Source organism: Chelon labrosus (assembly GCF_963514085.1).
Source record: "Chelon labrosus genome assembly, chromosome: 15".
Lineage (NCBI taxonomy): Eukaryota > Metazoa > Chordata > Actinopteri > Mugiliformes > Mugilidae > Chelon > Chelon labrosus.
The window spans coordinates 16,189,222-16,204,917 of NC_140348.1; the positions used below are offsets into that span (position 1 = coordinate 16,189,222).

The window sequence follows — 15,696 nt, forward strand, 5'->3', positions numbered from 1 at the left end:
AAGACTCAGACTCTGATTAGATTATCTTTGTCCACTAGTCACAACGCTTCTCGCCATCCCTGCTTTTTGCTAACAGGCTTCCCTCTGACCTAAGGGCATCTCTGAATAAGCTGAGATTCTGGCATCAAAGCAACTGTGTCATGATCCCATGCTAGTTTGTTGCCACATGCTGTGCAGGTATTACCACAAATATACCACACGGCTTTACATAAGATGTCCAGCGTCCAACACATTATTTCCATTCTGCTTACTTTATTTCTTTTTTTGTTTTGTTCTTTTGTGTCAAAGTATTTGACAAAGTAGAATGAAGCGGTGGATACGCCTTACGCCATTAGACAGACAGATTACCTTTGCCAGCTGTCTATTTGGATGCATACGTTAACACTGATTCAGTAACACAGTAAAATATCTGTCACGTTCAGATGAAAGCATCATGAGAAAGACGGTGTTTTTTTGCTTCTTTAAATCTGCTCAGGACATTATTTTATCTACATGAATATTCGGTTAGACTGTATCACATACTGCCATCAAAGATTACGCAAAAAAATTAGTATGAACATTTTCATTAACAGCTATCTCGAAGTGTGAACGCGACACAGGGATGTTTAAAAAGCCTGAGAATTATTTTACTACATATACAACTTTATATATTTAAAATGTGAGACAACAGTGAGGATAATTCTGCAAAACGGCTTGTACCCTCTGATACAAACCAGCCCTATTACTTTAGGCCTGAACAAATCCCTCTCTGAAACTGAGCTGATCCTTGGCTTACGAGATTAAAGGTGCTGCAAAAATACAAACAAAGCAATTAGACTTTAGGGTTATTAGGTTTAAATCGATGATTACATAGTCATATTGATGTGATATATAAAATCGCCCCGCCGTAGCCTATCGGTTTGTTGTTATGATGCAGAAGAGATCGAAGGAGAAGGAAAGTAGGAAAACCTGCCAGGGGCTCCCGACCAATCCGCACCTGAGCAAAAAACTTCAGCAGCTGTTCTCCCTCAAAGTGGTCTGTCTACAAGTGTAAAAGCCACTGGAGCAACTTTGCAAAGACACACAGAGCTACAGGGACCAAAAATAGAAACCTGGCAATTGGTTGCCAGGTATACTGAAAACAGACGGTCATGTGTGGCTGAAGAAAAGTCTGAAGGATCTGCGCTGTGCACACAACAACATTTTATTTCTACATTTTGATTTGTTGATTGGCTGGATTCTATCTGCATACTGATAGTTGTGTTGAAGTGAGAAAGCATGGAGGCATTTAGGGTGAATTTTGCTGTCTAGAACTAACTCTTTGTGGTAACTAAAAATCTGATATCCCGTCCATTTCTCTGCATCACAATCTCTTCTCAACTCACTGCACTGGTTGTAACTATGCACTATGTTTGAGCTGAAATGCACTGAAATGTAGGGAACCAGTCAACAACAAGTCTTAATATGCTGTCAAACAAACCTCTTCACTGATCCATGAAGCCGGAAACCACATGATGTGGAGGCAGGCAGAAAAGCTCTGATGTATTTTGAGGGAATTTAGGACAATATGCTTCTTTAGGATCTAGGTCTCGTCCAGCCTTTATGTCTAACTATGTGACAATAAATCCTCCTTCTTCCCGTAGCATGAAAAGAAAGTATGACAGTGTGGATGTTTAGCTACTATAATTACTGTTAAGTTAAGGTATTTACAGCACAATAAAGCCTCTTCACTACATTTTCTGTCCTCCCAGGCCTGATCACGAAGGATATACAGTGTATGTTTCTTAGAGGTAAATTCCCTTTACAGTTTACTGTGAATGTTTAGCCTCAAGTGAATCAGTTTCACGTTTGCAACCAGTTAACAGAGCAAATGTGCCAAGAATATGGAGGCACCCCTTTCAGTTCAGCAAACTGTCAAACAGCACCGTAGGATGGAGATGGTGAGAGTGTGTAACATTACCTGGTACCATATGTAACCTATGCCAGCGGTCTGATCCTTTGTGTTATCTTCAGTGCTCCCACCACGGATCCAAAGTAATCCTTGTGATCATCGCATTGCTGTTTTGATGTCCTCGCAGTGAAGGCTGCTCGGTTCTGGCAGGTAATTCATCAATGACATTAACTATCCATGGTGCCCCATTCATTCGCTCTATAGCCCCAAGCGCCACGCTGAAGATGTGAAACTTTTTACTGTAATTGGCGCTATTCTTAGCTTCTCGCCTTTAAACACTTGATTGGATTAGCCTCGCGGTTTGACAGCGACAGGTCAGAGCCACCAATAGCGGGTGGCGTGAGATCAGCTACACCGATTTGACTAATCCGTCTGACGCCCAAGAGGTGCGGTGGATCCCCGGGTAGGTGCGCTACAGAGAAGCCTCGGAAGGACGAACGATCTCGGCCGAGCCAGTGGACAGTAGCCTGCTGCCGTAGGGCTGCTCCCCAACAATGATCATAACACTGCGGGCTCTCTTCGAACAAGGGGTAAGAAACCGTAGTAGCCTTGTCTTGCTGCGGGAGTCGGTGCTGGGACGTTTATCCATGCCCAGGGTTTTCCTTTTTTTTTTTTGGTTGCGCGCAGCTTGTCTCTGCAGGCCCTGGGGTATCTGCGCAGGGACAAGGATAAATAACAACCATCCAGGGTTGTGAGGTGGGTGCAGGGAGAATTGAAACTACTCAGCGCTAAGTTAACGTAATTTTACCTAATGTCCTTATTCAGTCACATGCCTTCGCAGAGCATGGCTCCGTGTACGCTCGTAGCGTATGGGAACTGATGGATGAACTCTAGATGGTACCCTTACCCTATCTACTATGCTATGGCTTCCTGCAGAGCCCGTGAATGCCATCGTCCACACATTACACCACAGCATAATGGCCAGGGCAGGAGATAAACTCTGTGGGATTATAGGAGATGCTAAATAGATCATGCAAATAACGACGCTCAGTTCATTTATAAGTAGGCTATTTATGATCACTGCTGCATCATTGTTTATTCTGGAAACAGTCCAAGCCACAACTTTGAAATAAAAGCCGTTAATGTAATGAATAATGAAAGAGTAAATCACAACTATACTGTTAATTTATCTGGTAAAAAATGCCTTTTTGTCTGGTTACAAAATGATCATAATTACTAATGTGAATCTGAGAAAATGTGAATCACATAATACAACCCTTTCATTTAGCCTTCTTAATAAGTCTAAATGAAACTGGAGTATTCACCAACTGACCTAATAATAAAATAGAACTGATAAGGAGATGAAGAAAAAGAAACAGGATATTTAAATAAATAAATACATAAATAAAATCCATATGAACTCCATTCTTTAATAAGTTGACTGAAACCGTGCCTGCATGTGTCTCGCTTTATGTGTGGACGTTCACCTCTGCCATACCTCTGTGAAGGATTCTGCAACAAGGACAGTTTTTTTTGAGGGGAGGAAACATTGGGGATCAGTTTCCAGTGCATTTTGTTTGAGTTAAAGAAAAAAAATAAATAAACGTGAATGCTTTTTTTTTATGACCTGTGTGCTTCAGTGATCCATAAACCACACAGTCTTGGAGCTATTTCTCCCAGTATGCGTCTGAATTGTGGGGAATATATATACACATTGAGATATTTGCACGGAATGAGATCAAAAAGGAAAAATATGCAGCCTCATTGTTCAGATTATAGGCTCTTTATTTCTGGAGAGGCACCGTAATGTCAGCCATCTATCAATTTACTGCAGAGATAAAGACAATCAAATATCTAAATGATTATTGTCACAAAACGGGGTAGGCCAAAACAAGTTTATGATTTTGGATAGATAGATAGATAGATAGATAGATAGATAGATAGATAGATAGATAGATAGATAGATAGATAGGCGGAAGTAAGGATGGATGGAGGAGGTGGTGGTGGGTGTGTCTGTGCACGAGTGACGCGCTGCTGGGACGCATGCCCCGTGCGCACTGCGCGTCCCGGCCTGTCAGTAGCAGGCAGATGGAAACGTAGGCAATGAATCTGGTGAGGTCATGTATTTTTAAGCCGCACAACGGAATAAATCATCATTCAGCGGCGGCGTAAACAAATAGCGCGCTGCTCCGGAACGCTTCACCGCCGATCGGACCGCCGGGGAATCGATAGTTTGATGATTTGATGACAGAGGTAAGATGAGGATTCGCACCTCTTGCTCCTCAGACGTGTTTATTGTTTGGCCGTGGGGGGAGGGTCGTATGCCGCTATGTGCATGCTGCTGCTATACCAGGGCGGTCGTGTGTGTTCACTCGCGGCCTCACTTATCACCACACACTGTTTCCCCCCCTCATGTCTTTATAATGTAATGCGTTTGCATACGGACGCTAATATAACCACCGACTGCGCACCGTGTGTAACAAACGGGCCCTGTCACATCACGATATGCGTGTGAATATCGCTGCAATAATGCCTTGTCGTGCAGCGTGTCCGGCTTATTGAAGCTGCCACACTGCTACATGCACGGCTGTTCCCCGATGCAGTCAAGACAGAGGGGTCGTGTGGCCAAGGTTAACACACTGACACGGAGGGAAGATGAATAGCTGCTCGATGGCAGTTCTTCACTCAGCCTCTGTTGATACTCAGCGTCTTGGAGATGTAGCGCTCCCCTGTTTCTCTGTCTCTGTGCCTGTGCCTTGCAGCCAGTTTGCAGATTTGGACCGGACACAGATATAAGAGGATGTGAGAAAAAAAAAAAAAAAAAAATGTGTGTATGGCTGAGATTCTTCTTGGCGTGTTTCTCATCTGCTCATGCACCTGAACTGAGAAAACACAAGATGATAATCTGCCTGTGGGGTTAATACTGGTTTGTTTGTGGTGTGCAATGTAAAAGACAAAAAAGCGTAATCCTATATTTTGTGTTGCTGACACAATTATCCAAATGAGTGCATTTTTTTTTTGGTGAGTGTTTGTATAATACAAGTTAACCAGTGTTGCTAGGATTGCTCTGCAAGTGTGTGCTTTGGAAGCCATTCATTAAATCATTAGGCCGAGGATGCTTGTTTAAGTAAAACAAAGGTTAATCATTAGAAGGCAGTGCACTCTAGGAATCACACTGCTGTACTTCTGCCTTTGCAGAAAACGCACAGCACCTGCCTTGACCTCTCGAGTGCTTTATGAGACTACTAATGTGTCCGCTGCATTCCTTGACAACACTGCGGCTTACACGCAAGTGCAATCTGATAGTGTGTAATTGATTTCATAAGAATTTGTTGATACAGCATGTGGTTGTAGTCATCCGTACCGGTTATCTCACACCAGGGTTGCTAATATTAACCCTGTATCTGTCTACATAGGAATTGAAAGCCTCAAAAGGTATGTCACCCCCCCCCCCCCCCCCGCTCTTATCTGACAGCCATTAGAACAAAAATAATGGCCTACATCATCTGTTGTATGTGGAGCACGTAACTGCACATACCGCCTGCAGCACTGCACGCTAACTGCGATGTCATTCAAGCCATCATTCCTCAAATGAGCGTGATTGTCTTCCTGTCTGAGGTATAAAAAGAAGTGGCATGTCTATTTTCATGTTGCGAGGGAGGTGGATGTTATGCACGTCTTTGTGACGTTGGAGGAGCAGAAGGAGAGCTGACTCACTTCATTCTGGCAATTATATCCCTCATATGGACTGTGTGTCGGCAGAGCGCAACAATGGGGCGGGCGATGAAGTTGTTTATGTAAGAATTCAAGAAATGGAACGGAAGTTGTTTGATTTTTTTTTGCCCTTTTTTAGATTTAAGGCGGTCCCGGTGAATGCGAAATGATGTTCGGAGACGTAATGCTCGCAAATTGGCATCTCTGTGTTGTGCCTTATCTGGGCGCACAGTCTCTCGGTGCAACTTGACCCAGTTAACATGTGCCTGTGGCAGACCTGCTTGTAGAACTGAGCTGGAGTCCTGGGCTGGGGTCCAAACTCACAGGAATTATCACCAGGCTTGGTTTTCCAGTGTGACAGAGTCACTCTGAGAGTTGTGTTTCATATGATGGATTGTGGACCTCCCCGCGGCTCGCTCCTCTGCCACCCTTACTGATGACATAAAATCTTCCATCCTGGTGTGTCTGCTGAGTTGCTGAGATAAGGAACCGCAGTGCTCGCCTCAAGTGTGAAATTCAGCAGTGTCTCTTTTACTTCTAATCTGCTTTCTCGGGAGACGGGATTTTCATCAGACTTTTTGTCGAGTCTGCTCAGCCGCTATTGTGTCGTCTGTGGTGTGGTTCTGGCACTGCAGAATATTTAAACGTGTGTCCGTCTCCACAGAGGACATTTTTGGATGCACAGAAAGCTTTAATCGAAGATTTCGCCATGAACAAAAACAAGAGAGAAAGGGAGTTCTACAGCCTAGATGTTGGGGATTCAACGTTCACAGTGCTGAAGCGCTACCAGAATCTGAGACCCATCGGTTCAGGAGCACAAGGAATCGTCTGGTGAGTGTTTCATCTGTATTCAGTAAACAACTGTTTGCTGATATATATAGGTCACTGTTTCAAGTACGTATCTCATTTAATGTCTCCTACTCTGACTGATAATCCTTCAATAAAATCAGACATCAGTTGTAAATTTTGCACCTTTTCATTTATGATACAAGCACAGACCATCCTTATGAATATCCAGTGACGCCTAATACCTTCTAATGTTACGTTTGTGACCGTGTTTTCATCGTATATTTGCCACCTTTGTTCCTCAGCTCTGCTTATGACCAGATCCTTGAGCGAAACGTTGCCATCAAGAAGCTGAGTCGGCCGTTTCAAAATCAAACCCATGCCAAGAGGGCGTACAGAGAGCTAGTTCTAATGAAATGTGTCAATCACAAAAATGTAAGTGTGCAAATATTTTCCAATGCATTACATTTCTCCTCCGGGAGACGGGGCGTTTTAAACCAGGCAGATTATTAATGATGTTTTTATGCTTAAATCAAATTGCGATTTTGCGTGTGAATTCCCTGACTACATCCTTTTTGATTCATGTAATTTTATACCCACAGATCATCGGCTTATTAAATGTATTCACACCTCAGAAATCATTAGAAGAATTCCAGGATGTGTAAGTCAAACATATTATGTATTGGGGGAAAAAAATGGATTCCCTCTTTTTGTGTTTGCTGAAAAACTCCTCATCTAAAACTGTGTCTGCTCTGTCAGATACTTGGTGATGGAGCTGATGGACGCCAACCTGTGCCAGGTCATTCAGATGGAGCTGGACCACGAGAGGCTGTCCTATCTGCTCTATCAGACGCTGTGTGGCATCAAACACCTCCATGCCGCCGGCATCATTCACAGGGTAAACATCCGATCCCCGTGAATACGCTAACTAGTTTAAACCAGCGTTCTGAAGATGAGCTTTTAAATCCGTGATACTTGACACTCAAGTGTAAGGGGCAAATGGTCATCTGGGACAATTTGAGGTGATGAATATATTGACTTTCAGTTACCAACAAACCTCTATATAATACATTTTCTATGGGTTTCTGTTAATATTTTTAATAAAATGTTTTTTGTTTTTTGTTTTTTTAAATAAAATGCACACATCTTAGCAACTTTAGTGAAGCTGGTGTGAATGCACAAAAGTGAATGTTACATTTTCCCGTGTGAATAAGTTATGAGCTGGTTTAAAATTTACTGCTGCACCTTATCATCGGTGCCAGTAACGTGTGCAGCCACGTAATTAAATAAATAAGATTAACTCGATTATAATAGATCAGTATTTGCTAGTTACTTAAAAAAGGTTTAAGGGGGTGTTGCATATTCAGAGAAACATTCTTCCTAGTTCAGGGGAAAGGAGAGAATCAATACGGTAAATTGCCAATTGATTTATATGGAAATGAGGGAAATGCCACACATAAGCAAATTTATACTGCAGAGAAACATGGAGGTGGAGACTGTAGGTTATCAGCTGTGATTTACTCATGACTGACTTTCCTGCTCTAACTACTGAACCACAACAGCCCTTGCTATCGAACAAGGCTATCTTGTTGACACTTCAGGGTCAAACAAATACTTGACCCTTTGTTGGCAATCTGAAAACCAGAGGGCTCCTACCTAACATAACATTATGACCATTGACGGGAGAAATAAATAACCATAATAAATAATCTTGTGACAATGCAATGTTCTGCTGGGAAGCTTTTAGATCTGTCATTCATGTGGATGTTACTTAGACATGTACCACCCACCTAGACCAGACCAGACACCCCCGCCCCATAGCAATGACACAGCTCTGAACGGTTTAGGAACAACTAAAAGAAAAACATGAAGAACAGCACAAGGTGTTGACCTGGCCTCCAAATTCACTAGATCCCAAACTGTATAAGTAAGTATCTGTGGGATGATCCACAGAGGCCCCTCTCCTCAACCTAAAGGACCCAAAGGCCCATGTTGCCAGACACCACAGGACACCCTCAGAAGGCCCATGTCCATTCTTTGATTAGTCACAACTGTTTCGGAGGCACAAGGGAGACATACACAATATTAGGAAGGTGGTCGTAATGTTATGCCTGATTGTTGTATGTTACTATTGCTAGGTTAGATAAAGTATAGTAATGTGGAGGTCGGTAGCCATTAAAAAAAACCCCATTAAAAATCGCTAATAGTAGAGCAGCTAACATTAGCGACCGCGCTAACGTTGGCAGACATTGGAAAAATGTATTACGTTTTTAGCTTTGATGTATGAAATAAAGAGGCTTCCTTCCTTCCTTTGTGGTAGTCCTCGTATTTCTACTTCTACTTTATTGTCAATGTTACTGCTTCTTATATATAAAAAAAAAAAAAAAAATCCATTTTGCTTCCTCTATAGGACCTCAAGCCCAGTAATATAGTTGTCAAGTCAGACTGTACTCTGAAGATTTTGGACTTTGGCCTGGCTCGGACGGCTGCCACAGGCCTCCTGATGACGCCGTATGTGGTTACACGCTACTACAGAGCTCCAGAGGTTATCCTGGGAATGGGCTACCAGGCCAATGGTGAGTGTTTTTCTCCATGTACCTGCCACTCGTGAATTTACAATGTCAAGCGTGGTTGATTTCCAGTATAATAAACCTGACAGAATATGAAAACTGTTGTCTTTTAAGGTTTTTGCGTCAGTCCTCTTATAACTACAGGAACAATACGTTTGCTATTAGCGCTCTTTGAGCTGCATGGTGCTTTTGTACATAACATGACCTTGCTTTAAGGAAGTGCTCGCTAACTAGCGTCTTACGTGTAACTAACCCGTTGTTACGCACTCGCCCTGACCTCTTATCGGCTTCGTTTTTCGTGTTCCACTTCACTAGTGGACATATGGTCTGTGGGCTGCATACTGGCGGAAATGGTTCGCCATAAAATCCTCTTCCCTGGCAGGGACTGTATCCTCTTTCAAATACTTCACCACAATTAATCGCAACATTCATTTTAAAGTTCTTGCTGTGCAGACTGTCACGTCTTTCCCTGGTTGGTTTGTTCCAGGCTATGGGTAATTCTTATTAAGGCGTAGTGTAACATGCCTCATCTTAGACCTCTTGGCGTTTATGGGCTGTACATTTTCATCAGCATGTCAATTATTGCTCAGCGATGCTCTCTCACGCGCGCGCTCTCTCATATCTAGCTGCTGCTGCTGCTGCTGCACGGTCTCCATTTTCATCATCACACTGCGGCCATTCTGTTCACACCCTTCTCACTTCATTTGTTGTTTGTTTTCCCTTGCTTTTCTTCTCTCCACCGTTTTGTTTTGCATGCCCACCTCCCTGTCATCTAAATGTCCACCTCCAGTGGATGTATGGTCAGTGGGCTGCATTGTGGCCGAGATGATCAGGGGAAGTGTGTTGTTCCCCGGCACTGATCGTATCCTTCCCCATCATTGGTTCATCTCACTGTGTCATCTCCATTCAGTGGTCGATCCGCCACCGTCCTGAGATGTTCCCCCTTTGTCACGTGACCTCCATCATTGCTCTGCTGCGCCCATCCATTTTGAGAACTTTAAGCATAGACAGACAATAAACAAGAGCGGTAGATGAGAGTGTGTGCAGTAGTTATTTATTTATGTGTTTGCTAGAGTAGCTGCATCACCATAGATCATGCGACCTGGCTGAGTGTGTGCACACTTTGCAAGTAGAACTGTTTGTGTGCACACCTCAAAGAACGTTAAATGTCAGGCTGCCCTTATGGTGTGTTACAGTATTTGTGTGGGGGCGAATAGTGCGCCTGTGCGTGTGTGTGTGGCCTTTTGTTACCTTGACATTTGCACTCCAGACATTGACCAGTGGAACAAGGTAATTGAGCAGCTAGGCACTCCATCTCAGGATTTTCTAATGAAGCTGAACCAGTCGGTGAGAACGTACGTAGAAAACAGGCCACGCTACGCCGGCTACAGCTTTGAGAAACTCTTCCCAGATGTGCTCTTCCCCGCCGACTCCGATCACAACAAACTCAAAGGTAGAGTATTTTGGTGCACCTAAAACCATGAAATCATTTATCAAACCTCCTTCACAGGCTGTGATTTATAACCTAGCGTCTTATTTGCTTGTTGTTTCCCCTCTCAGCGAGCCAAGCTAGAGATCTCTTATCCAAGATGCTGGTGATTGATGCCTCCAAGCGCATCTCCGTTGATGAGGCCCTTCGACACCCTTATATTAATGTTTGGTATGACCCGGCTGAAGTGGAAGCGGTAAGTGGATCGGCGGCATGGCCTGCGTGATCCTTAAATGTGTCACATGAGATTTCAATCACATCACATCACTGGAAGTGGAAAGTTGGCTTGGCTCTTGTAATACCAATTACGCCACTTTCTCCTTCTCAGCCCCCGCCGAAGTTCACCGACAAACAGCTGGATGAGAGGGAGCATACCGTGGAGGAGTGGAAAGGTTGGACAGCACACTGCACTTCTTAGCCGTCAACGCTTCACTTCTCGCTCTCAGTTTGGATCTATGAATTTCCGTATCAAGTTAACTATCAAACCTCAAGTATATTTAACAAAGCATCTAACATACAGCTGCTACTCGCCGGTCGAGCGCTTACATGATTACGCTTTTGTTCAGGGAAATGTCAAAAATAAACCAGGTCTGTAGAAATGCGGACATTAGATGACAAACATTGTTGCCCGAGGAGCTTTGTTTCTCCACTGCAGTTGCCAGAATGGGCGTTGAAATACCCTTTTTAAGCCTCTCAGTTAGCGCTCCCCACTGCGGGGAACATGATTCTGTGGGGGCGTGGGAGGGACTCAAGATTGTGAGTAAATATCACTTTCAGTCGTGCAGCACGATGAGCTCATCCCAACCCCTGCCAGGTGATAATGACCCCCTCACTCATTTTTAGAAGGGTCACACCAGCACAGCCCGTTCAAATTAGAAACGCGATGCTGTTTGGACTGTACAGTATGCAGTGCACTCTGACGGGACAGAAAAGTATAACACTGATTACTGTCTGTCTCCTTCACGTAACCATTTCTTGTCATTTGAATTAATTTTCCAGACCTTATTTATAAGGAAGTTAGCGACTGGGAGGAATGGACAAAGAATGGAGTGATCAGAGGGCAGCCGTCTCCTTTAGGTGAGTGATCATTATAACTTTGGGGAGAATAAGGAGGTGGGAAGGATGAATCAATACTATTTTTGCTTAGGATGGGTGTGTATATATATATCAGAGAGTTGATGTAAACTTGGAAGTTGCTTCACAAGGATTATTTGCTCATGATTTCATTTTTCTTTTATGTTAAATCCGTGGAATGCATCGTTTACACATTTAGATAACCCTGTAAGAAGGACATCCGGTGATTTGCAGGTTTAAATGAGACATCTGTGGTAAATCTGGGATAAATTGAGATGTTGTCGTCATACTCGCACTTGATGTGTTATCTAAAGTTTACAGAATCCAAGTCTGGTCTGCGTGGTATTATATATTCCGTCCGTTTCCTCCAACGTGAAATAAACAAGTGCTTCTTGTAGTTCACCTCAGCTGTCGTTCTCTCCTTCCTGCAAATGTCCATTATGATGTCCATGACATAAGATACTAAACAAGTATTTGTCTCTCTGTGGCCGTCCGTCGGGCATGAGTCCAAAAAAGAATATTTTACTTTCCAAAGGCAGGTGACTTCCAGAAATGTCTTGTAGTGCATTATGTATTCCCTTCCAATAAGTTTTAACAACATTACAGTCCCCAAAAAATATGGTAATGATTTTCTCCTGCAAGTCAGGGGGTTCCCTTCATACTGAGATTTTTGGTAAGGTGTAATAAAATATCTTATTGGGCTTTTCCAGCCAAACTCCCTCCAGCTCTGTGATAGGTCCATTGATAGGTCCTTATAGTTGTCCATTCTTCCTCTTGTTATATCTATTCCTCCCTCCATTTTACATTTTGTTTTAATATATAGGGTGGTTTGTGTTTTCATATTTATAAGCCCATTATATATATACCCAAGATAATGCCTAATAATCTTTATTTGAACTATATGCCCTTTTAAAAAGGTCTTACAACAGTTTGCTTGATTCTGTTACACATTTTATCTTGTCACTGATGAAATGTCTCATCTGTAACGATATGAATCCCGTGATTCTAGTGAATATTTCTCTTAAATCTTTTCAAAACTAAGTAGTGTCCTTCAGTCCTTCAGTATCGTGCATAAAGCGATAATTTCTTTACATGTCCAATTTTTTAATCTAGCGTCTAATTTATTTGGAGCAAAATGTGTATCATATGCACACCACTTGAGAATTGCTCTATCTTCTTGTAATTTGTATTCTGTTCTCCAAATATTAAGAGTCTGCTTGACCCATGGATTTTCCATATTTTCCATATAAGTCTTGCAGGATACTGTTGGCTATAATTGCTTGTAAGGGACTGGAGGTCGTTGCCACCTCTGTACTCTTCCACTGAGCGTCATATGAGGGATTACACCAGCGTGTCATGTCAGCTTCCAGAATAAATAGTCAAAACATTTTTGAACAAAGGTTTAATATTCCCATTGCCAGGTGCTATGCAACAAAGCATGGGGGAGATGTATGTGTGTGTGTACAATCAGGAGAATTAAATGATGCAGATCCATTTTACCCAGTCCGATCATAACATGTGAACATTTTGTTCTCAGATCAGCCTTTTTCTTGTACTTGTATTACTTGATTTTCTCCGCAAAATTCTCTAAAAACGATAATTGCACTCAAATTATTGATTTATGTCTTCCTAGCTTGGTTCATTTTAGATAAGCGTATTGTAGATAAATAAATAGAAAGTGTCTCTTTATAACATTCGTAATTTATCTGGTAAATTTATTTGATATCTTGGCACCATCCATTATGGAAATCCATAGATTTGAACTGAAATGTTTCAATACCTGAGACGTATATAAAACATTTTTTTTTCCAATTATAATTTTTCAGCAGATTTCAGGCCCGCTTATAACTTGGATGTCCAAATCAGTGTAAATCTGAAGTGGTACACTTAAACCCCCCCCCCCCCCCCCAAAAACGTCTCTATTCTGCATATATCAATGAAACCTATCCGTTGACGTGTGTTTTTCGCAGCACAGGTGCAGCAGTGATCGACAGCCCTCCTCAGCCCACGTCCTCCTCCTCGTCGGCCAACGACGTCTCGTCCATGTCCACAGACCCCACTGACCCCGGCAGCGACCCCACCATGACCTCCGAAACCGACAGCAGCTTGGACAGCAACACCTCTCTGGGTGCACTGGCCTGCTGCAGATAACGTACGCACACAGTACACGAGAACAAACCTTCTCCTCATCAGTAAATGTGATGGGAGGGTTTAGGCCAATGGTACTTATCATATGTTAGTTTGTAGAGCTGTGCTTTTAATGTACAGTTTGTTCTTACTTTTCCCCGATACTGCTGTAAAGGATTGTGATTTGAAATTGTATCATTATTACTGTATTTTTGCTGCAAAGAATCAAAATATGTTTTTGATGTGAAACTGTGACGTATGTGATGGAAGAGAGGGACTGGAGTGTACTTTTACACATTGCTGTTTTTTAGCTACAGCTACAAAAACAAACACCATACTGTTAGCACTGTACTATTAGGTTGAGGATATTTTTGAATTGTTTATTTAGCATTTTTTGTATAGTTTTTAGGAAATTTGAATGAATCTACATTAACCCTGTCTAACTGTAGACTAGCACACTTCATGTTGGATCCTGGATGATTTTGTTCCTCAGCTTTCTTGTAGAAAGCGCCATTTGGTGTATCCAATGTATTTCTGTTAGTGTTATTTCAGCTCTGATTGTGTGTGACTGTGGTCTGTTGCCCCTGACACGATATCCCCTTTTTTTTTTTTTTTTTACTATAAACTGACAGCATTTTCTTTATTTAGTTGGATGTAATTTGTAGGTGACGGTCTGTTGAATGAGCAAAAACAGGGTGAATGTAAGTGAATAGAAATGTGGAAAGAGCCAATGATTACTGTTAGCGCTGTAACGAGTTAACACGGGCCATCCAAATGGCTTGGGTGCTGAATATGGGGACTGTCACCAGAGACTAAGCCTAAATTTGTCACTTTATATTTTGCCAGCTTCTTTCAGACATCATTCACAGCTGTCTGACATTTAAGATATTTAATTTAAGTGCCCTTACTCGGTTAAGTGATTTTCCAGTACTCTCCGTGGCAGACGCTCCTTCCCTCTGTGGGGCGTCTTTCTGTGTTCTACCTCACACGTGCACACACTCAAAACACACATTTTTAACAATAACGGTATGTAAGAATGCGATCAAAGGTCTATTTTTCTTTTCTGTATTATTTATTTATTTATTTCAAGCTAGGAGGTGTCTGTATGTATTGTACATTTCATTCAGAAGTACTATTTATATGCATTTTGTTTCACTTTTTTTTTTCTCTGAGCAGTATAATTCATGGATTAGTATAGTCAGTGATAAATCTGTACATTTTACTGTAGATGTATGAGTGTTTTCTGAGAGTCAGGAAACACACATTTGCTACCTACCATGGTAACCTTTGGATGTATTCGATAGCTCAAATTCCCAAACTGTCCTTTCGCCCTTTTCATGGTTGGGCACTCCGGACAGTAACCCCTAGCATCAGCTCCCAGAATGCACTTTGGGGATTGTGACGCATGTCCTGACCCTTTTCTTGGCCACGTTTCAACTGAGTAGTTGTGGCTTTCTTTTTATTTTTTGTGGGTTTTTTTTTTCTTTTTTTCTCCCCTCGTCCACCTCCAAAGTAGAACCAATAGAATAGACTACGCATGAGTTTTCTCTGAGCAAATCTGGTATTAGTGCAGGTACATTTAGAAGAAAGAAAAGGAAAGCCATACAGCACCGTTGGGGTGATGTTGCAGTCTTCTAATGGTTTGGTCAAACACTGTCAGCAAAAAGTTAACCCTTGGATCTGAAATTGCCTCACTAACAGACCGATTATATACACAGAAATGGAAACTGTCTACCTTCAACTCCAGCAAATAAAAAGAGTTGAATTTTAATGTCTCGCATTGTTCTTTCTTGTCACTATTTAGTCAGTAATTGAATGACCATCTGACCTATGATGTGTTAGTCGGAATTTCGTGGAATGACAAAATGATTGGTCCAGAGGAGTCCTCGTTTGGCACCGGCACTGGTCAGTGTAGGCACAAGACAGCTGTACTAAAGAGGGAAGGATGGCGATTAGTACTGCACTAGAGGTATTTGGTCTTCAAAGCTTTGGGGCTGGTTGGTCTTCCCGGTGACTTCGCTCCTCCTCCTCCTCCTCCTCTGTTGAAGGACCAGATGAAGGCAGGG

General features: G+C 42.3%; 1 protein-coding gene across 5 annotated transcripts; it reads left to right on the forward strand.

Moving 5' to 3' along the window:
• Nucleotides 1–3,883: 3,883 nt before the first annotated feature.
• Nucleotides 3,884–15,693, forward strand: mapk8a (mitogen-activated protein kinase 8a; the record flags this gene model as incomplete). Of its 5 annotated transcripts, none has more annotated exons than XM_084562104.1 (12): nucleotides 3,884–4,123; nucleotides 6,249–6,415; nucleotides 6,676–6,805; nucleotides 6,973–7,031; nucleotides 7,130–7,268; nucleotides 8,781–8,946; nucleotides 9,256–9,327; nucleotides 10,211–10,393; nucleotides 10,501–10,625; nucleotides 10,758–10,821; nucleotides 11,429–11,506; nucleotides 13,479–15,693. In XM_084562104.1, the coding sequence occupies exons 1-12, from the start codon at nucleotides 4,115–4,117 to the stop codon at nucleotides 13,652–13,654; spliced, it is 1,368 nt and encodes a 455-aa protein (XP_084418230.1). In that variant the 5' UTR covers nucleotides 3,884–4,114. The 5 variants fall into 5 exon arrangements, 4 of the variants coding, with proteins under 4 accessions (XP_084418230.1, XP_084418229.1, XP_084418231.1 ...); XM_084562103.1 differs by lacking the exon at nucleotides 9,256–9,327 and adding an exon at nucleotides 9,731–9,802 and having other exon boundaries at nucleotides 13,479–13,654; XM_084562105.1 differs by lacking the exon at nucleotides 9,256–9,327 and adding an exon at nucleotides 9,731–9,802 and having other exon boundaries at nucleotides 13,474–13,596.
• Between the last annotated feature and the right edge of the window lie 3 nt (nucleotides 15,694–15,696).